This window comes from Canis lupus, chromosome 25, assembly GCF_003254725.2.
Source record: "Canis lupus dingo isolate Sandy chromosome 25, ASM325472v2, whole genome shotgun sequence".
NCBI classification, from domain to species: domain Eukaryota; kingdom Metazoa; phylum Chordata; class Mammalia; order Carnivora; family Canidae; genus Canis; species Canis lupus.
This window is the reverse complement of record NC_064267.1, coordinates 41658852-41682679: the sequence shown is the minus strand read 5'-3', so window position 1 is coordinate 41682679 and position 23828 is coordinate 41658852. Positions and strand designations below refer to the sequence as shown.

At 42.4% G+C, this 23828-nt stretch overlaps 1 protein-coding gene across 5 annotated transcripts in view; it reads left to right on the top strand.

The window, feature by feature from the left end:
* The window catches only part of PID1 (phosphotyrosine interaction domain containing 1), a 225796-nt gene that overhangs the window by 79320 nt on the left and 122648 nt on the right, over positions 1-23828 (top strand). For all 5 annotated transcript variants that reach the window (XM_025463327.3, XM_025463328.3, XM_025463326.3 and 2 more), the window contains one exon: positions 22596-22742. In XM_025463327.3, the coding sequence (XP_025319112.1) occupies positions 22596-22742 (147 nt within the window). The remainder of the gene's footprint in view (positions 1-22595; positions 22743-23828) is intronic.

Genomic DNA, 23828 nt, shown 5'->3' with positions numbered 1-23828 from the left:
GTAACAAGGTGCCACAAACGAGGTGGTAAGTGTATATTTATTTATTATAAGGAATTGGCTCACGAATTAAGGGAGGCCAAGAAGTCCCAAGATATGCGGTTGGAGCTGATGGCGTAGTTCCAGTCTGAAGAGTCTGAAGGTCTGACAACCAGGAAAGCCGATGCTCTAAGTTCTAGTCTGAAAGCAGGCAGTCTCCAGACCCAGAAGAGCTGATATTTTGGTTTGGGTCCAAAGACAAGAAAAGATCAGTGTCCTAACTTGAGACAGTCAGACAGGAGGAATTCTCTTACCTGAACGAGGGTCAGTTTTTTTGTTCTATAAAAGTCTTCAACTGATAGGACACACATTGGAGAGAACGATGTGCTTTCCTCAGTCTGCTGATTTCAGTGTTGACCACATCAGGAAACACCCTCATGGAAACACGCAGAATAGTGTTTGACCAAATATCTGGGCACCTCACAGCCCAGTTGAGTTAACACATAAAATTAATCACGACAGGTGGCTGAAATCATTTGTGTCCTCACAGTTTTGGAGGCCAGAAGCCTGAAACCCAGGTGTCGGCAGGTTTTGTTCTTCATGGTCACTCTGAGGGAGAATCTGTGCCGTTCCTCTTCCTTCCCTAGCTCTGGTAGTTGCTGGCAACCCTTGGCATCTCTTGGCTTCCAGACGTATCACTTCAAGCACTGGCTCTGTTGTCGCATGTCATACTCCCATGTGTGTCTGTGTCTGAATTTCCCTCTTCTTAGAAGGATACCAGTCATTGGGGTAGGGCCCACCCTAGTCCATTGTAACCTCACTTTCACCTAATTACATCTGCAAACACCCTATTTCCAACTAAGGTCATAACCACAGGCTCCAGAGGTGAGGATCTCAAACATATTTTTTTAGGGGGTGGGGTGGGGGGAGGACACAATTCAACCCATCACAGGGAGGAAGACCCACACCTGAGAATGAAAATGGGGAAGAGAAGGTATAAAATAGTCATGTGAGATTGCTTGAGGTAGATAATGAGCAAAGTGCAGAGAAAATGCTGACTAGCCTGATGCACCTCCTTGCATTTATGATCAAGAACTGATTATGAGACTAGCCAGCTTGGTCTTACGGGTTTTTCCAGCCCATATGCATCTCTGCGTGTAGACTTGACTTGAGTGGAAGGTTGTTTTTGCCAGGGCTGGTTATCCAAGGGGGTTTGATGAAGTGGATATTATAGGTGAATGAAAGGAAGTTGTTAGGAGGATTGACCTTGGATATTGAGCTGGGTAAGGAAGGTGGAAGATAGGAGAGGGGTGGGTCATGGGAAACAGGTGGTGGGTGAATGGGTTAAGGTTCCCATCTGGTTGAAGATGTTGAGAGTCTCAGGTTTTCATAGGAGTGAGCTGAGAATATAAGAGATTGTTGGGTGTTTAAGATGGAGCTGTGGACAGTGGCCTCTGAGAACTGACAATTTTAAATAAATTTCCTAAAACCACTCCACTATGGTTGTAGGGAGCCTCTTGTGTTACTTCTGACTATGGCATTCAATCTCCTTGCCCTAGGCAAATTCAGACGGTTATTAATTTTCATAGCAAAAAAAGTAATCTGTTCACACCAGTGATGCTTGCTCTATTTCTTGTCTTCATCATTGGAGTGAGAGACATCTCTGGTAACGTTTACAAAGAGCAATAAAGCAGAATTTCATTTCTGAGCTGTTTGATTGCCGTCCACTGGTTCGTGACTTTATTTTAAATGTAAAAATAAGTTGCTAAGGGTATTAGAATTATGAACTGGAGTCCTTCAGTTATCAGTGGAGATGCTTTCCTTGTAAGACCATATGGGGAATAAAATATCAGTATGACTTCCTGGCTTCACTGTCACCTTTTATTCTTTATAATGTGGTAGTGAGTCTGATTCCCAAAAATTCCCAACTATTTACTGACAGTTTGATCTTGTCAGATTCTTCTGCTAAATTCTCATGGACTTCTCCTGGCCTGTAGAATACAGTGTTGTGTTTTGTTTTTTATTTTTTCTGACTTGACCCATGTCTGTTTTCTTCTAGCATTATCTTCTGTGTTCACCTTTTTACACCATGTATTTTGACTAAACTAGACATCTGCTGGTTCCCAAATACAAGGTGTGCTTCTTTCCACTGGATTTTACTTCTTCTTGTCCTTGGCCTTGTCTGTTAACATCCTGTTATCTCACGGGATCTTCAGGGCCCTGATCAGAGGCTTCCTTGTGTATCAGGCTTCGCTTTTGTGGCTCTCATGACTCAAATATTGGTGTGAAGCATCTAATAAAGGGCCTGTGAGAAGACAGATGATGTACTCCCATCCCCATAGTTTCTGACTGAACAGATCTAGGGGTGGAAGAGCTTGGGAACCTGCGCTTCCCATGAATTCCCAAGTGACAGTGGATGCTGCAAGTCTAGAAGCCATGCTTCGAGAACCGGTGCTAAAAGCTGAAATCTTTTTGCTTCCATTGACATTTTGGAGACTTTTCCCCCCCTTAGAACTTCATTCTGTCACCCGGCAAGCATAACATCAGTGCTAGTAATTAAGCAATAATTATTTATCTCATGTCTTTTCTATGCATACAAATGTTGTACATTGGATGGATTACTCATTTCTGATAAACACTTGAGATTTTATTGAATTTAATTTAATCTTGGATGAGTCAAGAGGCATCTCTCTTCAATGCATCACCTAAGGTGTATTATTCTAAATGTCAATCACAATTTTATGTATGCTCTAGCATAATTTTATCTATGAAATTAGGTCATTTGAACTTTTCACAAATGTTGATAAAGCAGAGATTTAAAAAACAAGGGAGACTTCAGATTTGGAACGTGTCTACAAAGTTCCATATGGATGAAATTATTAGCATTGGTTAGAACTCCAGGAGATTTATCCAGTCCTTTGGACCTGGCTTTTGTGTTTGGTGCAGATTTGGGCATTTGTTGGATGTGGCGGGGGTAGGACTGTCTTGTGAGGGGCTCTGTTGAGAAGAAGAAGGATAAGGTGAGTACAGACAGGTGTGGTTGGTTCTGAGCAAAGGAAGGTCTTTTTGGTCAAGGAAGGTCTAGCCTCTTTCGTCGCTTTGTGCAGCTCTATCCAGGGCTAAGTCCAGGACAAACAAATGACCTACACACAGCTGCCTTTGCTTAAATCAGCTCAGCAGACTGTGTTCTCATGCAGCCAGATAAAATCTGGCATTTACTTTGTATCTAGTGACCTTTGCTTTTAGGAGAGTTGTTTTTTTATTTTTTTTTTAATCTGGGAATCTTGCATGATTGAGTTTTATAATAATGTTGCATTAAGGGGAAAATACAGTTTCTAATAGGTTAGTAATGAGAATGGCTCTTTTTTAAATTTTTAAATTTTTTTTTATTTTTTTTATTTTAAAGGGATGCTGTCACCTAGGGTATGAATGGTATAAAAATTTAAGGGTTTTTTTACTTAACACTTCCTTTTTGAATCGTTTGTCTCTCCCAGCTTCTCTGTCTTTGGTGTTTCCTGTCCATCACCCCATTTTAACAAATTGGGTTTCTAGCTCTGAATGAGAAGCATTTTCCTTATGGGGCATAAGAGCAATAGCTTGAGGAGCACAGATTTGTGCTAATGTCTTAGAAGAGATGGAAGTGAGTTAGGTCCATTTCTAAGGGCCAGTGGGGTCTGATAGGAACCGTGAGGGCCCCTGTCTGCAGGCTTGCTTCATGGATCAGCCATTCTCTGGCCAGTTCTCTTCCCTTTCCCCTTGGTTTGTGGGAATCCCAGGATTTGCTAACCTTCCCTGAGTGGATAGGGTGGGGCACCCGCCTTAGGCTAGGGAGAGGCAGTGTTGAGCTCAGAGGCCTCTAGAGTTGCTCAAGGTTGGGACCAAGGCTGGTGAGTTTTCATCCTCTCCTTCCAAACACATGCAAACCAGAGGGAAGTGTGTGAATGAGCCAGTATTTGAAGGAATTACATGCAATTTCTTTGGACAGAGTTTTCCTCTCTGACCTTTACAGAGTGGGTCAGCTTTGGGTTGGGGCCTTAGTCTCTGTAGAGTCAAGTGCAGCCCCACTAGGAGATGGTGTGACTCTTTACATGGTCTGTGGATCTGTCCTGCTGTCTCAGCCACTCCTGTCTCCAACTCTCGCCCAGTGCACATGCGCGGCCTACTTCTCTTTAACATCTTATTTTGATGCCCTCAGTGCCTATGAGATCCTTCCCTCCTCTGAATTTTTAGATGCTCATAGTCTCAAGAACATAGTATAGCTCTATATATTTGAAATGGAGCTGGTACAAATTAATTTCAGTTTGGGCAAGTCAAAGTGCCTTTGTAAATAATAAAATACATTTAATTGAATATAATTAATCAATACACACAATAAATGAACAGAATGTTTTTACCCTGGCCAATTAGAGGTCATGAACCATGGCATGATTTCAAGGAGGGCTTGAGTAGCTGAGATAAAGGTGGTTATACAATAAACATTAAGGATGAGAATATAGAACAATAGCAATGAGAGTCCTTACCCCTATTTTTTTCTTTAAAAAAAACTGAAGAGAATAAACCAAAACCTTTAATAACCACTATTGAACCAAGATACCTTGAGATCATCAGCTCATGGGTTTGGGGTACCAAGGACTAATGACTGCCAGACTCAGGAGTTGGCCCATCATGCTCAGCCATGGACTGACTTTCCCTCTGTGATATTGTGGTTCTGCTGTGGTGACTGTCCTGAGAATGGAGAATCCCAAGGGTTTGGGGGGGTGGGTTGTGGATCACAACATAGATTGATGATCATCCCATCTAAGTAGAAGTTATACTTCTTTCCTTTAACTTCTGATAATATAAAAGCTTAGTAGTGGAGGGATTTAATAAAGAGAATTGGCTGCATATTATGGTTCAGTGGATATGCAGTTTAAGAGGGAAAAGTAGAAACACAGTCCTGGTCTCTGACTTTGACCTCTCTGCACTGATGCTGGGGCTGACATGGGCAGCTGGAGAGAGGAGACAGTTCCTGGAGAGGAGCCCTGGAGAAGACTAGGAGTCCAATTTTGGGCATTTTGACTTGGGAATTTTAATATCTCTTCACATGAATCCTTTCCCTATCAGAAGTCGAAAACCACAACGTTCAGAATTCACCCATCCATGAATAGGTCACTAGTGGAAATAGGTCATTGGTGTTGCGGAGAGATGAAAAGAATACATGTTGAAATCAGTGTAGTAAGGAAGGACTGAGAATGAGAAAAGCAAAAAAATAAAAACAAAACAGAAATCAAAGGACAAACATTATATGTTCTCATTCATTTGGGGAATATAAATAATAGTGAAAGGGAATAGAGGGGAAGGGAGAAGAAATGGGTAGGAAATATCAGAAAGGGAGACAGAACATACATAAAGACTCCTAACTCTGGGAAACGAACTAGGGGTCGTGGAAGGGGAGGAAGGCGGGAGGTGGGGGTGAATGGGTGATGGGCACTGAGGGGGGACACTTGACGGGATGAGCACTGAGCACTGAGTGTTATTCTGTATGTTGGCAAATTGAACACCAATAAAAAACAAATTTATTATTACAAAAAAAAAAAAAAAAAAGAAACCAAAGGAAGAAAAGAACAATCCTAGGGTTGAATGTCATTAGTGGTGGAGCAGTGATTTGCATTACAATAAGGGCTGACGTCAGAAGCTCTAGCCCTGTGTCAGGACCTGTGCTGGCCGCCCTGCGTGTTTGACCCAGTTAATCCTCAATAGGCCCTAAGAAGTGTAGGTACTGGGACTTCTGGGTGGCTCAGCGGTTGAGCGTCTGCCTTTGGCTCAGGGCTTGATCCTGGAGTCCTGGGATCAAGTCCCATATCAGGCTCCTGTTTCTCTCTCTGCCTGTGTCTCTGCCTCTCTCTTTCTGTGTCTCTCATGAATAAATTAAAAAAAAATCTTAAAAGAAAAAATAAAAAAAATTAAAAAAGAAGTGTAGGTACTATAACTGTCCCCATCTGTAGAGGAACAAACTCCAGCTTTTGGGGAGGTTAAGTGAACTCCCAAGTTCATGACCTTCTCTTATACATGATAGGGTTGAAAAAACATTAATGGCAGTAGATGGCAGAGAAGATGAAGACATCCATCAAGCACCCTTGAAGTCAGGCACGGCTAATCTGTACACTGTATGTTCTAGGAAAAGACCTGGTGTTATTAAGCATCATTAGCAATATCAATGTCAACTAGAGTTTCGAAACTTACTGGCATACAGGCTTTTGAATTCCGGGGCCTAGTTACCTAATAGAAACAGTATATAGCGCAAGCTGTGTTGGGAATGCGTGCTGAATCCAGGAACTAAAAATCATATGCCCCCCGGGCAAAGTCTGCTGGCTGTGTGACTGTGAGTTGAGGCAAGGCAGGGAAGCTCTGAGCCAAATGGAATCAATTAATGTACACTTGGACGTGGACGTGAGGCTGTTTACCAAGCCCACTTGCTGATGGAGAGTCAAGTTTCTTTATCCTTCTTGTTTGTAATTTAATTTGCTAATTGTCTTTAAGAAAAAAAAGGGTTATGGGAACTTTGGCTGGAACTGCAAAAAATTCAGATTTTATGAGCATGTTGAATGCAACTAAGGAAATATAAAGTTGTTCTAAATTTACACGCGAAATATGCACCTGTTTTGAATTTGTAGCTTTGAAAGATGTCACTTTTTGGAATAAGCAGAGGGAGCCTGTGTTGTACTTGAGGCAGATAATGGGAGGCGGCAGGCATGGGGATAGTGAAATTCATCTTCTTCAATGGCAGAACTCCCGCCACCCACCGCACCCCAACAAAAGTCCAGTTTGGCATCAGTAGAAGACTTTACGGGAGAAACTGCACCTAACTCTCCCAAACCTACCTTTTGGCTGCAGATCCAACAAAGTCCATCTGGATCTGTTTCCTGAGAGACAAAATGAATGAAATGCGTGTCATGTGGATCATGCGGTTGTAATAGCACGATTATTCATGTTAGTGCTGTAAAAATATCTTTTCAAGTAACTCTGAATCATATTGAGTGCCTTATGTTTAGGTCAATAATTGGCTGAGGGTGGTGAGTGGAGGCAGTGATAAGAAAGGGTCTTACTTGTTTTAAATCAAGAGGAAATTTGTTTAAGACCAGTTGTCCTCCGAGAGGGATGGGTGTGGTGTGAGGGTGGGGTATAGTAGAATCACTCCCTCGTCTTTCATTATGTTGTCCTGCAGGATGGGAGTGGGAACAGTTTGCCTTCCATGTGCATTTGAAAATACTTTCCACTTGATTCTGTCCTAAACTACTCTTTTAGGGCTGACTTTTTTTGTTTTTTCTTTAGTGTTTGCAAGTATTTATTAAGTGGCTTCTTGCTTCTGGGAAATACAATAATGTTGTTCACAGAGACTTCGGGTAGTTTTTATTGACAGGCTAATTGTCTGATAAACAAGAACAGCTTAAAATAATCAAAAATTATATTTGACAAGGAAAGTATGGCCCGGGACCCTCTTAATGAATCACTCACTCAAGACCCCTTTGTTTACCCAGTGTTTGCTCGTGTTTCTTATTATGCAACACAGTGAGCAGTGAGGAAAACCTGGCTAAGACTGTGTGGTTGAATTTGTAATGACTTTGCTGTGAGATTTGGTAGCTTTAAATAGTGTCTATAAGCATGATGTTCTGGTTATTTATTGCTGTGTAACAAATCACCTCGCACATTAGCTGTGTAAAACAGTTAACAGTCATCTATTTTGCTCACAAATCTGCAATTTGGACAGGACTCTGCGGGGGGACAGGGGCAGGGGGGTTCAGCCCAGGCAGCTCAGCCAAGGCTAAAGAAGCCACTTCAAGATGGGTTATTTATATGGCTGGCAAGTGGGTGCTGGGTGTCACCTAGGAGCTGGAGAGGGTTGTCCTGTTCTCCACATGCACCTCTCCTTGGGGCTGTTCAAGCTTCCTCACAGCATAGCAGCTGGATTCCAAGATTCAGTGTTGCAAGAACAGCAGCTGGAAGCTGCCGGTCTCCTAACTGTTGACTGGAGGGGACATAGACCCCTCCTCTTGAGGTGAAGAATGTCGAAGAATTTACAGCCATCTCTAACCTACCACAGACCAATTAGACCACTTAGCTTTGCCTCCGTAAGCGGTTCACTTTCAGATCTTTTGACATCTCTCAAGGTACTTGAGGTACTTACCTGTACTGTCTACCCCACCCCCCCACCCACCTCCTCCTGGACCTCGTTTCATGTATTTTCAGAAGTGGTAAAAATTGGTTCTTGAAGTGGAGAGGCTCTTAGCTATTGCGATGGGAATATCTATACCACAGAACATAAACAGATACGCAATTCATCTGAGGTATTAAAGTTTCATGGGGGTAAGGGAGGCAATTAGGAGAAAAAAGATCTAAAAAGCCTCCTTCGGGGGGAGAGATAATGTAAAAAACTTTGAGAAACACTGCTTTACCTCTAGCCCAGGTGCGTTATCTTCTCTTTCATAAAGCCTATCCCAGTTCCCAGTTTGTTCCCAGCAAAGTTCCCTTTTTCTACACTTATAGACATTTCATTTATATCATCAGTGTATTTAAGCTGGTTGATGCTTTTTTCTCTCTTACCTGACTGTGAGGTCAAGCTCACCTGACTGTGAGCTTCTGTGAGGATTTAAGTGTCAAGTAGCCTTTTGGAAAGTGAAGGAGACACAAGGTGGGGAGCAGGGAAGTGGTACAGGGGAGGAGAGGATGCCCAGGAAGAGAATGCCATCAAGCCAGCTACCATGTGTGACCAATGCTCAATCCTGTGGGGAGATTCTCAGAAATGTAAAAACCCAAACCCAAAACTAAACCCAAACAAAAAATACCATTACAGTTCAGAGTTAGACAACTTGTAGGACTGAAGACCTAGGTTTTTTTTTTTTTTTTTAAGCTTTTATTTATCTATTCATGAGAGACAGAGAGAGAGGCAGAGGGAGAAGCAGGCTCCCTGCGGAGCCTGATGTGGGATTTGATCCCAAGACCCCAAGATGCTCAACCACTGAGCCACCCAGGTACTCTGGAACTGGGGTATTTATACTCTCACTCTCCACCATTCATGGATTGAGGACCCCCAGGGATGTTCATCCGCTGCCACTTTGCTTATGGGGCTTTGGAAAAAGCCCCAAGCAGAGAGAAGTGGACATTGCTGGAGAAGTCAGAAGTGGGACAGTCTGTGGGCCAAAGGCAGAGTACCAGTGGTATGAGCTGGAGGCTTCTTTAGCTCCTGAGGACTGAACTAGTCAGAGGAAAGGTGATGAATGGTTTTTGTTTGAAATGGGGAACTCTGACTTTCTCATCAGTTTCCCTGGTTGAAGGTCAGCCCCATGAAGACAGGAAACATGCCTGTCTTATTCAATCCTATGTACTCAGTAGAGTCCCTGACTTAATAAGAGGATTAATGAGTACATGGCTGAGTAAGCCAGCACTAGGATTTAAGAGATGTCTTCTTTATTGTATTCCGATTCGAAGGAGGGCAGAACAGCTAAGACACAAGCTGGTAATGGAAGCTGACAAGTGTCGGGTGCGATTTGCCTTCAAGAACTCTTAGAAAATGAAGAGACTATGAGTCAGGTCTGTTCCTGGTGGTAGCCTGGGCTCCTTCTTGAACCATTGGCATTTTTGTGACTTAATAGCCAAGGGTCAGATTCAGGTCCACTGTGCTCGGACAGGCCCAGGCCAGGTCCTGCCCACATACTTGGGTGTCTTGTCCGGAGGAATTTAACATGTTGGGTTCAAGTGCAATGAAAACAAATAATATTGACTGGCCAGCGAAATGGCCATGCTTGGATGAGCCTGTGATCTTGGAGAATCAATGTGGGGTATACCTTTCCTTTCTGTTATGGGCTGAATTGTGTGACCCCTACCCCCTCCTCCCCCCCCCCCCCAAAAAAAAAAAGTCCTAAACCCTCAGGCCCTCAGAATGTGACCTTGCTTAGAAATAGGGTCTTTGCAGTGGTAACTGAGTGAAAATGAGGTCATTACTGTGGGACACAGAGACAAGGTAGCCATGTGCATCTGTAAGTGATGCATCTACAAGCCAAGGAATGCCAGGGAAGGCCATGGATTGGCAGCAGGACTAGCAGGTAGAGAAGGCAAGGAAGGATTTTTACCCTAGAGCTGTGAAAGACAGTGTGGCCCTGCTGACACCTTGATTTTGGACTTCAAGGCTCTAGAACTATTAGACAATAAAGTTCTGTGGTTTCAAGCCACCAGGTTTTGGTACTTTGTTATGACAGCACCGGGAAGGTAGTACTCTTTCTTTTCTTTTTCTTTTCTATTTTTTGGATAAAGACTTTTCCAAATCTTCTTGTTCCTTCCTCTCTTTCTTTTTCCTACTTTTTGCTTGCTTTCCCATGTATGCTACACTGATGAATAGTTGACATTTGCCTATGGGGTCCCTTGGTTTAGGAAGGGCATTCCAGTCCTAAACCATTTGGAGGACAGAAGAGAGGCTCTTCTTCAGATGTTTGGACCTTTTGGCTGTAACTCTAGAAGGGGTCATTTTCCTCATTGAAATGGTTTGCCATCTACACCAGGGTTGGGTGGGAATGAGCCTTTTCTGCTGTTGTAGTGTGGTGGCCTGTCTCTTTTACATGTGGCTTCCTATGGGGCTGCAGGCACAGATCCCTTCATCTCCGAGGAAGCTTAATGGATTTGCATGATTTCAGGGGACCCAAGTGGGGCCATTAGTCATGGTTCTAGTGGCTGAGAGTTGCCAGCTTCCTGCTAGGGAGGTTGGATGTTTGTCTGGTTGTGGACCTGGACCAGAGCTCATTGCCAAGGTGATTTTCAGAGAGGAGCAGTCTGGCCGATGGTAGCAGGAAGTGGTATGGAATCAAGGAATGAAACGGAATGAGCTGAGAGAAGTGTGACTCAGGCATGTGTTTAGTTTGAAGACATTGTGTTTTTTTTTTTTTATTCCAAAAATATTGTTTTACTTCATTTAATTAATGGTTTATGCATTACACATGTATTTAGTAGCTGCTCCATGTCAAGCACTTAGGTAGGGACAAAGGATCCAAAGAGACTGTAGGTAAGCAGTGCATTCAGGTGTTAAGGTGGCATGAAAATCCTGATTATTTTCCATGGTCCAGTTTAGGCAAAAAGGTTCATTTTACCTGGGCTGGGAGGTGGGGAGTTTTGGGAAAGCCTTTCTAGATGTGATCATAATTAAGAGGAATGCCAACAGAATATAAGAGGTGTCTTCCTTGATATGGACAACTTTTAACTCTCTTTCTCTTTTTTTTTTAAACTCTTCTAAAGGTACCACGTATAGCAAATGAATCCCCTGTCCTCTCTGGGATACCATAGTACCCTCCACTGAGTCCTGATGAAAGCAAACTCTGGCTTCCCCAGTCCCTGGCACGGTACCTTCCTGACCACTTGAAGCCTGGGGACAGAATTATTTTTAGTTTCTTTCCAACCTGCCAAGATAATGTTCAGTCGTGTATCCACCAAAATAGAGTCCTGCAGGGGAATTTTGTCTAGTGAAAATAAAACCAAATGAGCGTGGATGTAAATATATGTGTGTTCATAATATGTGTCTGCTGTGTCCTCATGAGCACAGGGTTCACTGATACCATAAAGCAAGTATTTCGAAGTGGAACATAAAGGTGTCCCTGGGGTTCTGCTCAGGGGCCAAATGAAGTCCCTTGGGGAAATATGAGAAACACTCTTTGGAATCTTACACTCATAACATTTGGTTTGATTTCCAAATCTTACCTTGTTTTGTCTGACTTCAGTCTTTTAAAAGTGTGTTTACACTGTTTTGTTTTTGTTCTATACTCTCTGCCCTCATTTATTGCTTTGAAGGAAGACAGGCACTTGGGGTGTTTCTTGCTGTGCAGTTGGCTTTGGTCTGGTTTTTATTTTTTAATTTTTATTTATTTATTTTTTAAAGATTTTATTTATTTATTCATGAAAAACAGAGAGACAGAGAGGTAGAGACACAGGCAGAGGGAGAAGCACGCTCCATGCAGGGAGCCCGAAGTGGGACTCAACCCCGGGTCTCCAGGATCAGGCCCTGGGCTGAAGGCGGTGCTAAACTGCTGAGCCACTGGGGCTGCCCTGGTCTGGCTTTTAAACGTGGCCTTGTCTTTCACTCATGCACCTGAGCGCATCCAGGAAGGACATGGCTAGGCATCCCCCTCATCTGTGCCTCAGCTACTATTTAACTGCAAATAACTTACATTAAAATTTACAGAAAATTAATCAGATTTGGCTTTTTGCATGATGAAAATATAAATGAGCAAAAGGAAAGAAGAGAAAAAAATTACATGCAATTCCACAATAAGAAGCAGTACTGTTAATGCTTTTATGTATGTGCTTCCAGATTTTTTAATTTAATTTAATTTTTTAGAAAGAGGGAGAGTGTGAGTAGGTGGGGAAGAGGCTGAGGGGGAGAGAGAATCTTAAGCAGACTCCATGGTCAGAGCCTGATAGGAGGCTTGATCCCACTACCCTGAGATTATGACCTGAGCCAAAATCAAGAGTCAGACAATTAACTGGCTGAGCCACGCAGGCGCCCCTATGCTTCCCGATATTTTAAAGTGGTTGTCTAAATTTAAATGGCAGAAAATAGGGAGAGAAAAGAATAAAGATAATGTGTGCGTGTGTGTTTGTGTGTGTGTGTTTGTGTGTACATGTTCCAGTTCCTCCTCTAGGTATTTAATGGAAGGGGGAAGTATTGTAGGATATCTTAGAAAATCCGGGCCTTGACATCAGAGTGTCTTAGAGTGAATCTGCCCTGCTTTATTCAGAATGTTATTGGAAGGTAAATGGGATAATCCTTGTCAAGTGCCTTTGGCACTTGATGAGAGGTGTGAAACCCCCACCACACACACATACACACACGCGCGCGCGTGTGCACACACACACGTTTATCAATTACTGGACCTCTTGTATGATGAGTCATTTATTTAGACTCATGACTGAACCTAGGACTTTCTGATTCTAAAACCTTTCATTTCATTCCATGCCTTATATTGTTGATTACAAATGAAGTCTATTATGCAGTTTTAAAAGATGATACAGCAGCAGCCTTAGCTCTAGACAGTGCATAAATGATCCAGATTGGCATGCTAGTTGAGGACTGAAACGGTCATTATAGGGCTGGTCTTCTGGGCTTCTGGGCCTGGATGTCTTAGCGCCTGGAGCTTGGGAGGACATTGGATAAGTTACTTCACTTTTCTGGGATTCAGTTGCTTCATCTGTGAAATGAGGGAGTTGATCTAGGTCATCTGGAAGGTTGTTCCTATTAATATTCTGCATTTCTGGATTGTAATTCATTGTAGTCTGCATCCATGGTCACATAAATAAATATCTGAGTGGGAAAGAAACAGGGTTTGGGGGGGAAAGGACCTTTGGGAATTATGGATAATGCTGATATGTATTTCATAACATTTTATATGTATTTTTCCAAATACAAAGCATTCTTTAGGGCACTTAGTTTTGGTTGATTGAAAATATAAATCTGATTCTGGCTTCTGCCTACAATGAAGACAGCAAGAAGAGCATCACCTTCTAGCCTATTAACAACAACAAAAAAGCCAGCTAATTTACAAAATCAGACCCTTGAACCCCATCAAAGAACCAAGGTCATAGTATATCCAACTGGTCCAAAATACATACAAAACAAGGCCTCCAAAAAAAAAAAAAAAAGACCACATGAGTTATGGCTCACTTGTAGTGGAGAATGGTGGAAGGCAAGGCAAGAGGGTAAGACAAATTCAGCTGACATTCTTAACTAATCTTAGAGGCCAATTGTTGGATAGTACTGGCGTGAAGAGCCCCTGGTTACTCTTTACCCACAGGGAATTTGCAATAACTCATCAGCCTTTCTAAATAGAGCACCACTGGGACTCAGGAGAACTATTGACAGTGAGGTTGGAGGCCAGAACAAGCCTCCTTTGCTGGTCTAAGGCTGAGTATGGCTGCCATGGGCAACGCCATGCACCTGGAGTCTTTTCTTCTAAGGAACACAAGTCATAGTCTCTGAACAGTGAGGACAAAGGCAAAATCACTTCCAAGGCCTGACTTCTAAGACCATAGGACATAGGACCTGCCCAAGGCTGAGGTGGAACAAAGAGGGAAGAACCCTTCCTTGCTCCCCCACCCCAACACACTCCCAGTTTGAAGGCACCTAGTATCAAGCAATTGCATCCCTATGGGGGCCGGGGATGAATGGGGAGGGAGACACTCTGAGTCCCAGGTGGTGTACAGAGAGGTCTGCAAGAAGGAGCAGGAACATGGAGACACACCTCCCAGCTAAGCAGACCCCACACTAAAGACAAAGCAGTTCTAGAGGAGCCAGAATCTGTGGTGTAGCAACAAAACCCAAGCCAGACCAATTGCAGACAAGATTGACTTGGTGCACCATACCGTTGCCCGAGCAGAAGGGATGTGGTCGGTTTCAGGTTTAAGTGCTATTTCCCTTGGACTCGACTGCACACCATCCAGAATCCAGTAGGAAAATAGGAGAGGCACAGAAAGTCAGGAGGAAACCAATCCATAGTGAGGAGATCAAGCCATTAACAGAACAGGCTCAGAGATGACTCCGATATGGCATTTAAAATAACTGATAAATATTTAAAGGCTCCTGTGAACAAAGTAGAGAACAGGCCTGAACATATGGGGAATTTCAGCAAAGAAAGAATCACACGAAAGTGCTAAGGAAAACAAGAATAAGAAGGAAAACAACAACAGAGGTAACAGAGATGAAGAGGATCTTTGATGAGCTCATCCGTAGGCTCAGCAGACACAAAGGAAAAGTGAGTGAGCTTGCAGATAGGCCATCGAATTGATTATTGATTTCTTGTGTTATACTTTATTGACTTTCTCCTCTGATCTTTATTATTTGGTTTCTTCTATTCACTTTGGGTTTCATTTACTCTGTATAGTTTTCCTTTTTTTTTTTTTTTTTTTTTTGGTTGAAGCTGAGTTTATTGAAGAGAGTTCTTCTTTTCTAATATTGGCATTTTGTGCTATAGAATTCCCCTTACATACGTTTTAGTGGCATCTCAGAAATTTTGTTGTGTTACGTTTTCATTTCCATTCAGTTCAAAGTACTTTCCGCCTTGTCTTTTGATTTATTCTTTGATACAGGGGTTATTTGGAACTGTGTTAGCTTCCGTGTATTTGAATATTTTACAGAGATTTTCCTGTTGATTTTTCTTTGTAGGATTTGAATCCTAAATTTACTGAGGTGCTTTTTATTTTATTTTTTTTTTAATCATTTTTTTTTATGGCCCAGAATTTGGTCTGTTTTGGTGAAGTCTGTATTCTCTACTCTTAAATTCTGTTGTTTTTGGATGCAGTGGTCTATAAATGTCAATTTTGTCAGGCTGGTTGGTGGTGGTCTTCAAAGTTTGTTTATGTATTCTATCAATTTTGGAGAGCACAGGATTGAAATCTCCAACCGTATTTGTAGTTTATGTCTATTTTTCCTTTGTGGCCTATCAGTAGTGTTTGCTTCTTTATGTTTTAAGTGAATTTCTTATAGGCAACATAGAATTGGGCTTCCTTCATCAAATCTCACCAAATGTGCCTTCTTTTTTATTAGGGGGTATCAATTTTATAGATTTTAAACCTATCACTTCATGATTTATTTTCTCTTTGTCTCATCTGGGTTTTTATAGTTGTTACCTTTTCCCTCTCTTTCTGCCTTCTTTTTTACGATCCTATTTTTTTTCTATTAGTGCACGTAAGTTTTTGGTTTGTTGGTTTTAGTCATTGCTTTACAGTTTGTAGCATAGACCTTTAACTTAACTGCCTTCAGATGATATTAAACCATGTCACATGTACTGCCAGATGCTTACAATACCATACTTTTAATGCACCTTTTCGGACCTTTGTATTCATGTGTATGTGCGCTGAAATCTTCCTACTCCCCAGTGAGCTCTTTAGGAGCCTTGGGGGCTTTCTGCATGCTCTGTGGGCATTGAGCTATTTTTGTGCCTCTCCCACATAATCTCTTGAGAGAATCTGTGATGTTCAAAAGAAATGCTTCCATAATTAAAACTGCATGAATAAATATGGGTGTGTGAACATGAGTATTTTCAGTTGATGTAATAATAGCTATCACTTTAACAGATATAGACAGCCTTTTAAATTTAGGAGTGTCTGGAGGTAGGCCTTTAAAATTAAGTTGGAACTTTTTTCAATAAGGCAGTTACTAGGACACTTTGCAGCAAGAAGGGAAATGCCAGACTGCTGTAGGTCTTTCTTTTCTGGAAATACCACATCAACATAAACTGCATTATAAAAATTAATCCTCGAAGTGAAAAGAGTGAGATTTTGTGTATGCTTGGTGGACTTGGGGGGAGATTTTCCAACCCTGTTTTACTTTAAAAAGGACAAAAATGAAAAAGTCTTTTGCATTAAAACGTAGTTAAGTGAAAATTGAATTTAAGTCAAATTTTCTTTCATTCATTCATGTAGTTACTCTGAATCATATAACAATTCATTTGCTGTTTATGTAACAGGAAAATATTTTTCTTGCTTTTATGTTATTTTGTTTTGTGAAGAAAATGCTGGAATAAATATATAAAAAAACAGAAATCTGAGAATTTACATTAAAAATGATAAGTGAGATCGTCTTGAGAGTCACAGTGGCGTATTGCAGTGGTTTCTTTTCTCATGTTTGGGGCTTGAATCTACCTTTTTTAAAAATAAGTGCTATAAAATGTAAGGAAACCACAACTAAGTTTAATTAATTCTTACGTACCCCCAAGTAATAAACTTCAGTGTGGTTATGAACAGACTGTAAAAGCGCTACTGATTTTTGCACGCTGGTACAAATTAACATTTGTTTGGGGTACTGAAGTTTTCCATTTATTTGGTTCACCCACTTGTTCCTTGTGGTTCTCTTAAGGAGAACATTTGCAATATTTCTGAAACTTGATTAGGGGCATTACTGAATCAGTAATTTGCAAGTTAAAACTGACCATTTTAGCTTGTCTTCACAATGCAAGGATGAACCAGGGATTAAAACCTTAATGCCTTTTCTTTAATTTGAGTGAGGATAGTGTTCCAACTATCTTAGAAAAAGAGGAAGCAGGATTTGTCTTCAAAAGATGCTTTATATTTTGGATACAGAGTCAATACAAAGGTGAGATACACCCGATTTGAATTGGTAAAATATGTAAATCCTTGCCTGCTAAACTGTCAGAGATTAATGTCTGAATAGGAGTAGGAAGCGCCAACTGTAAAATTATACAGGGCATGGCGATTACCCCATCCGCATAATGGGGCTTGATTTAGAGGTTCTATTTTAGGATTGCACATAAAGCACCAAATGCAGAAAGCTGAGCTTTGTTTAATTTGTCCGGGGCAGTGCCCTAATTTTCTACAACACTATTCACTTCCCTCCTTTAAGAATGAATAACACATTTGCTTTATGGAACTCTGTGCATCTTTCATTTGGGAGCAGTCGCCTTTCCAAACTCCTCTATTCGATTCCTCTTTTGTTGCCTTTTCAAAATGCTCCTGGATTATGTTAAGTTGCATTGTCTTTGTCACACTTTTCTCCCCACGCAAAGAACACGCAATACCATTTTTGACATGGCCTAACGTAGCACTTTACGCTTGACAGATGGGAAAGCCGGGAAGACAAGAAGTACAAGGCCACACAATTCTGATAGAGCTGGTTGTCCCATCTCTGTCTTTGCTACCCAGCAAGAGAGCTTGCCACCTGAATTGGTGTCATTGTGAATGTGCTCTTTGGCTATCTCTTGAGACTTGGAATTTGTCTCATTTTCTCAGTAGCTCAGAGGCCTTTATTGTAGATGTGAATAACCTGAGGATTGTAATACCTCCTTTAGATTATTATTGGCGATTTATCATTAAGGCTCAGCCTGTTCAGGAAACAAAGTGCAAGATCGCTGTCTTTTTTCTTTCTTTTTTTTTTTTTAATTTTTTTTACTATAATGTTGCCATTTGCTTCTGCAGTTTAACATTTATGAAGTCCTTTTAAAGTTTTGTTAGTGGCTCCACTTTATGGTCTCAGACAATTTTTCTGTTCATCGAAAAGTAATTTGTGTTGGCGAGACTCTTTTCGTTGCAGGGATCAGACACCTAACCCAAGCTCACCGAAGCATAACAGGGAATATATTGGTTCATATTCTCTGTAAGTCCATGGATGGATCTGAGTCGGATGCGGCTGGATCCAGGCAGGGCTCAGCAATGTCAAGTCTGTGACCCTCCATATCTTGGCCCTCCATCTCTGTGTGGCCTCATTCTCAGACTGACCTTGGCAGGTGCACAGGGCAGCAGCAGCTCTGTGCTCACATCAACCCTGGCCTGGCAACCTTGTATATCAGTCTTCTAGAAGAGTCCATTCAGCCAATGCCTTTGGCCAGGGACATGCAGTACTCTTTATCCTTATTCTTTCTGAGGGCTAGGGGACAGGGACATCCCCGCCCCACAAAGCAGCTAGATAGCAGTGGGGAAATGTCCTCAGAGGGGGCACAGGAGTGTTCTTATCACAAACAGCTAACACGATCACACCTCTACCACTTGGAAGATTTACGAGAGCGACTCCGAGTTACATAAATATGTTAATTTTCTATAAAAAAGATGTAATACTGTAGACGCAGTGACTCATCAGATAACTCATAGCGTATTTCCCTGCTTACCCTCATCCTTTCATTGTGGGCAAAAAGGACAAAGCCATTAAAAAAACACACACTTCTGTAAAAAATGGAATGATTTCTCAATTTCACGTTTAGATACTGCCTTGGCCTCTCTCTTCAACTCTCCGCTGAACTTACCCAGATTTGCGGTTGTCATCTGGTTTACCAGTCTCCAGCTACTCTGAGAAAGCCTTTCAGGCAGAGGCTGACACTGGATTTCTGTTCCAGCTGTGCCTGCCACCGTGTCTGGCTGGGTGCAGGTGTTCAGGGAAGGTGTGCACCGTGAGCCACTGAGCTGATGTGTGGCACACGCCGGCCTGGTGGGAGATGCCAAGGCTCTGGAGAGTCTGGTAGCTCCGATTACACAGTACCTCTTGAAGTTGGCATTTGAAGTCCATTATCTTCCTGTCCCAAGTTTTGGGTTTTAAAAATGTGTGTGCCAACCTGCAGCTTCCAGGCTCTCTCTGTGCTCAGCGACTGAACCGGTAGCCGTGATATTTGGTCCCACAGTGGGGACAGGGAAGACAATTCCAGAGCTTCTGGGCAGCAGGGTGGTGGTCCAGGCCTCTTGAGAGTAGAGTCACTTCTGGTGCCATCTTTAGGAACTTATTGTGTGGCACAAGTCAGGCTGAATCGAGCCGGGGTTTCATGTACTTCTCATAGAGCTTCAGCAAAGTGGCAGATGGGGGACAGCCTCCCCACCTGCTCACTGCCTCCTCTTCTGAGCCACCCTCCCCTGGACCCTCTTCATCGTGTGGGCTCAGTTGCAGTCCCACAGTGGCAAACAGCTTTGCCTCTCACTCTTAGGTCTGTGGTGCTCCTCTCAGACACTTTTGTACCCCCACATGTTGGACTAGAATTGATTAAGAACAAAGAAGCTTCCAGAATAGTATGAAAACTCACCCTTATGGCTTTTAAAAATGCAAATCCACACTCACTGGGAAATATAAAGACATGTCTCTTCCATTTGAAGAAATACCAGGCCCAGCAACTTTGCATCCTAGAAGGTGGCAGTATTAGGGTTAAATCAAAGAGATGAAACTAGTAGGAGATACACATCAAGATTTATTCAAGGAATGGGCTTATGCAGTTGTTGTGGAGGCTGGCCAGGCAAGTCTGAGATGGCTGGGGCAGGCTGTCAGGGAGGGCAGGCGGGGACTCTCGGCAGGGACTGAAGCTGCTGTCCACAGCTAGAACATCTTCCTCCTTGGGGAAGCCTCGCCTCACCTTATCTGTTAAAGTCTTCCAATTGATTGAATCAAGTCTACTCAGATTATCTAGGCTGTGTCTGCAATTCAAATGATATGGACTTTAACCATACCTCCTCCCAACTATCTTCACAGCAACGCCTGGGTTAGTGTTTGACTAACAGTGCAGTAGTCTACGCAAGTTGGCACATAAAAGTGACCATCAGCGTGGCCAGTTGGGAGTTCTAGTAGATTCTATGTGGACCTGTGAAACTGTTTTAGGGCCTTGGGATTTTGTTTTGTGTTGTTTTTAAGATTTTATTTATTCATTCATGAGAGGGGAGAGAGAGAGAGAGAGAGAGAGATTGGCAGAGACACAGGCAGAGGGAGAAGCAGGCTCCCTGTGGGGAGCCCAATGCAGGAGTTGATCATGGACCCCGGGATCACACCCTGAGCCAAAGGCTCAACCACTGAGCCACCTAGGCCTCCCAGCCCTTGGGATTCTTCATTGAATAAGACAGTTTCTGCTCTTACGGCATTTATATCCTAATAGAAGATGACAGAAAATAAGATAAACAAAATACATAATTTTGGAGTGGTGATAAGTAGTGATGAGAATAATAAAGCAGAGGAAGGGAATAGACAGTGATGAGTGTATATGTGTGTGGAGCTGGCTACATAATTGGCGAGGCCCAGGGCAACGTGGAAATGTAGTATCCTCTACTCAAAAAGTAGAAAAAAGTGCCACTACAGGTACTGAAACATTAAACTTTTTCCTTTCTTTCATGGATCTCTTTCTGCGATAGTCATGGTGTTTTTTTGGCTGCCTTGCCTGTCTCTTTCCTTCCCTGTTTGGCTGGTTGGTTGCTTTTGCTATCTCATGTGTTCTAAGTAAAGAAAATTCAAAACTGAGATTATTGACAGGAATCTGCCATTCATCATTATGTTGTGCAGTGCCCACTTGAAATACAAATATAGGAGTGGGATCATTGAAATCACACGATTTGTATTTCCTAGTTCACGGGTGCATCTGCATTTTGTGCTTATCAGAACAGTGGAAACATGCTACAAAACTGACCGCCTGTTTTTCTTTCATCTTTAATACATTCACATTCTCCTGACACTTTACCTTTGGTTTGCTGATTAGTGAGGACGCCTGACAGGAGGAGGAGGAGGAGGAGGAGGAGGAGGAGGAGGAGCAGCAGCAGCAGCAGCAGCTATGGTGGCCCTGCCTGTCCCATTCCTTCTCTGTTGTCGTTTTCAGTGTGAACACTTGCCTACTACAGGAAAGTCAGACAAATAAAAGGGATATGCTAGGGTTCTTTGATCACTCATGTTTGTTAGAATGCATCTGACCTCTTTCTACATTTGAAGCAAGTTCTGCTTCTAAAGCCTGGCCTCTCGGGGCTGCCAGTGCACTGCTTACTGAGCCATAGGCTTAACATGCTTACCTTGTACTCACTTTGCATCTCGTTGAATTCCTAGACATCAGGGGACGCCCATACTGTGTGTATCTCCTCTACTCATGCGTGTACTCTACTGTCTCCTTGGACTTAGCTTACGAAACGCAGACTCAAAGATGAAGTTATGAAGGATTTCAAGATTGTGACATTGACTCAAGGCAGTAAAAGCCAGCATGGAGCTCTCCTGAGCATGGGACCCTGTTGTGATGGCACAGGTTGCACGCCCATGAAGCCATCTGTGTATATGTGCACACACACATATTATTGTAGATAATGATGATAAAGAAGGACGGTCTCATAAGGTGACATTTGATCAAGGCCTTCAAGAAGATAAGGAAACCAGGCATGCAGATACGAGGGCAGGAGTAACATGTTCAGAGGTTCCAAGGCACATGAGCCTTTGCCTTATTCTCAGAAGAATAAAGAAGCCACTGTGGCAGGATCCAAGTGAGCAGAGGGGTGGGAGATGAGGTTAGAGAAGCAGAAGTCCCTGAAATGTGCATGGACTCCAAGGCCAGGAAAAGGACTTGGAATTTTTCTATGAAAAGAAGGAAAGGCTTGGGGGAGTCTTAGCAAAGGGGTGACATGCCATGATTCAATTTTAGAAGGCTGCCCCCTGGCTGTACTGTGGTAATACCTGCGTTGGGGCGAGGTTGGAAGTGGTCAGACCATTGCTATTGCAGACCAAACAAAGATGGGGCCTGCCCTGGTCTGGGGGTATACATAGTAGTGATTAAATGCACTTGGATTCTGGGCATATTTTAAAACCAGTACCAACAGGAGCTGCGTATGGAATAGATATTTACCTGGACCAGGAGATGAAATGGCCTGTTGAGAAGCTGTGAATTTCCTAAGGTCCTATAGCCAGTGTATGGCACAACTGGGGAAGGCAGAGAGCAGGAGTCTCGTGTTTTTACTGGGTCTTGTCCTCCCCTGTTCTTTCTAGACAGTGCCCCCAGGTAGCTCTGATAACATTTTCTTCTGAACATCTTCACTTATTTAGCTGAAATGGGCATGGGGTTAAATCTCTAGGGTTCTATCTTTATGTATCATTTTGAAAGAACTTCTCAGAGCATGATCCTGGGTGATTCTACTGCTGGCCCATGTTTCCGTGGTCTCTGTGTGGGGGTTGGCCATTTCCCACAGTGTTAAATTAGCGGTATCCTGACAGTATTTTTCCCTACATTTCACTAAGTATCTCTTGACTTCCCCTAGTGAAAGAGAAATAATAAAGCAAAGATTTTGTTACTGGGTTTGTTCTACCATTGTGCCACGTTCAGTGCCAAAAAAAGTTAACTATGGTTGGTTGGTTGGTTGATTGATTGATCTATCTTGCTTTTCAGCACTTTCAGACCATGCTGAAGTCTAAATTGAATGTCCTAACACTGAAAAAGGAACCCCTCCCAGCAGTCATCTTCCATGAGCCCGAGGCCATCGAGCTGTGCACCACTACACCCCTGATGAAGACCAGGACTCACAGTGGCTGCAAGGTACGTGGCACGTGGCCCGCTGGGGCCCTCTTGGTGGGACAAACAAAAGGAGGTGTCACCTTAGGACACTTGTTTCCCAGTGGTTACTTTTTAAAGGAATGAAAATGTAAAATGACTAATAAGGACCATTAAGTGATGGTTGGGTGAATCCATACCCTGCTGTCTTTTTAGTGATCTACCACTCTTCATTGTTTCCAGATATACATTAAAGACATGAGTTTTGGTGTATGAATAAAATCGTATTCTCCCTATATTTGCTGTAGCCCTGTGGATTTGGGGCTTTATAAGAAAAGTTCTGTCCTTAGCGATACTTCCTCCCTTTGTGTTTGCACCCTGAATAAAACACATCTTAAGGAAATAAAAAACAAGTTTCTCAACAGTGTACTTCTCCTTTGGGGGTTATTTTGCATTTTTGTTTGGCTTCAGCTCTCAGAATTTTTCTTTTTCAGCTCTCAGAATTTATACTAATATTCATGCCTCAGAATCCATTAAAAACCATTTTTTTTTCACTTGTGTAAACTGTAATGCTGACATTAAAAAAAAACCCTAGAAATGAAATGTATAATTTTGGTAAGCTTTTTTGGGTTCTTTCTCACATGATATTCTTTTTTACTTAAGTTGATGAATATAGCGACCCGTTCAGAGGTAACAAAGAAAATATGTTTATGCATACTTTGTCATCAACAATTTGTTTTGAGGAATAAAAGATTAAATTAAGGGGCAGAAAATTGAGTAGTGAAGATAAAAAATAAAACAAAATGTATGTTTGCAGGTTTCTATTATAACCTTGTGGACACACTCCTTTCCTTATCGCTTTTCTGGCTTAAGGGAGTCAAGGCCCATTGATCTCTCTTGCCAGAATTTTCCATCACCTCCCCAGTTCTTGCATAGCTATGGTCAGATTGGAGCCTACAGAAATCTTGAGTGAGGGTTGTGTACACAACACTCCATACATGTTCACTCATCCCACAAATACCCACTGGGTGCTCACTGTCTGCCCAGCACCGGGGACAGTGGGAGCAACAGCCCCCAACATCTTTGTAGGGTCTAACTTCTAGTTGGGGAGGAGGGAGGAGAAAGTAAACA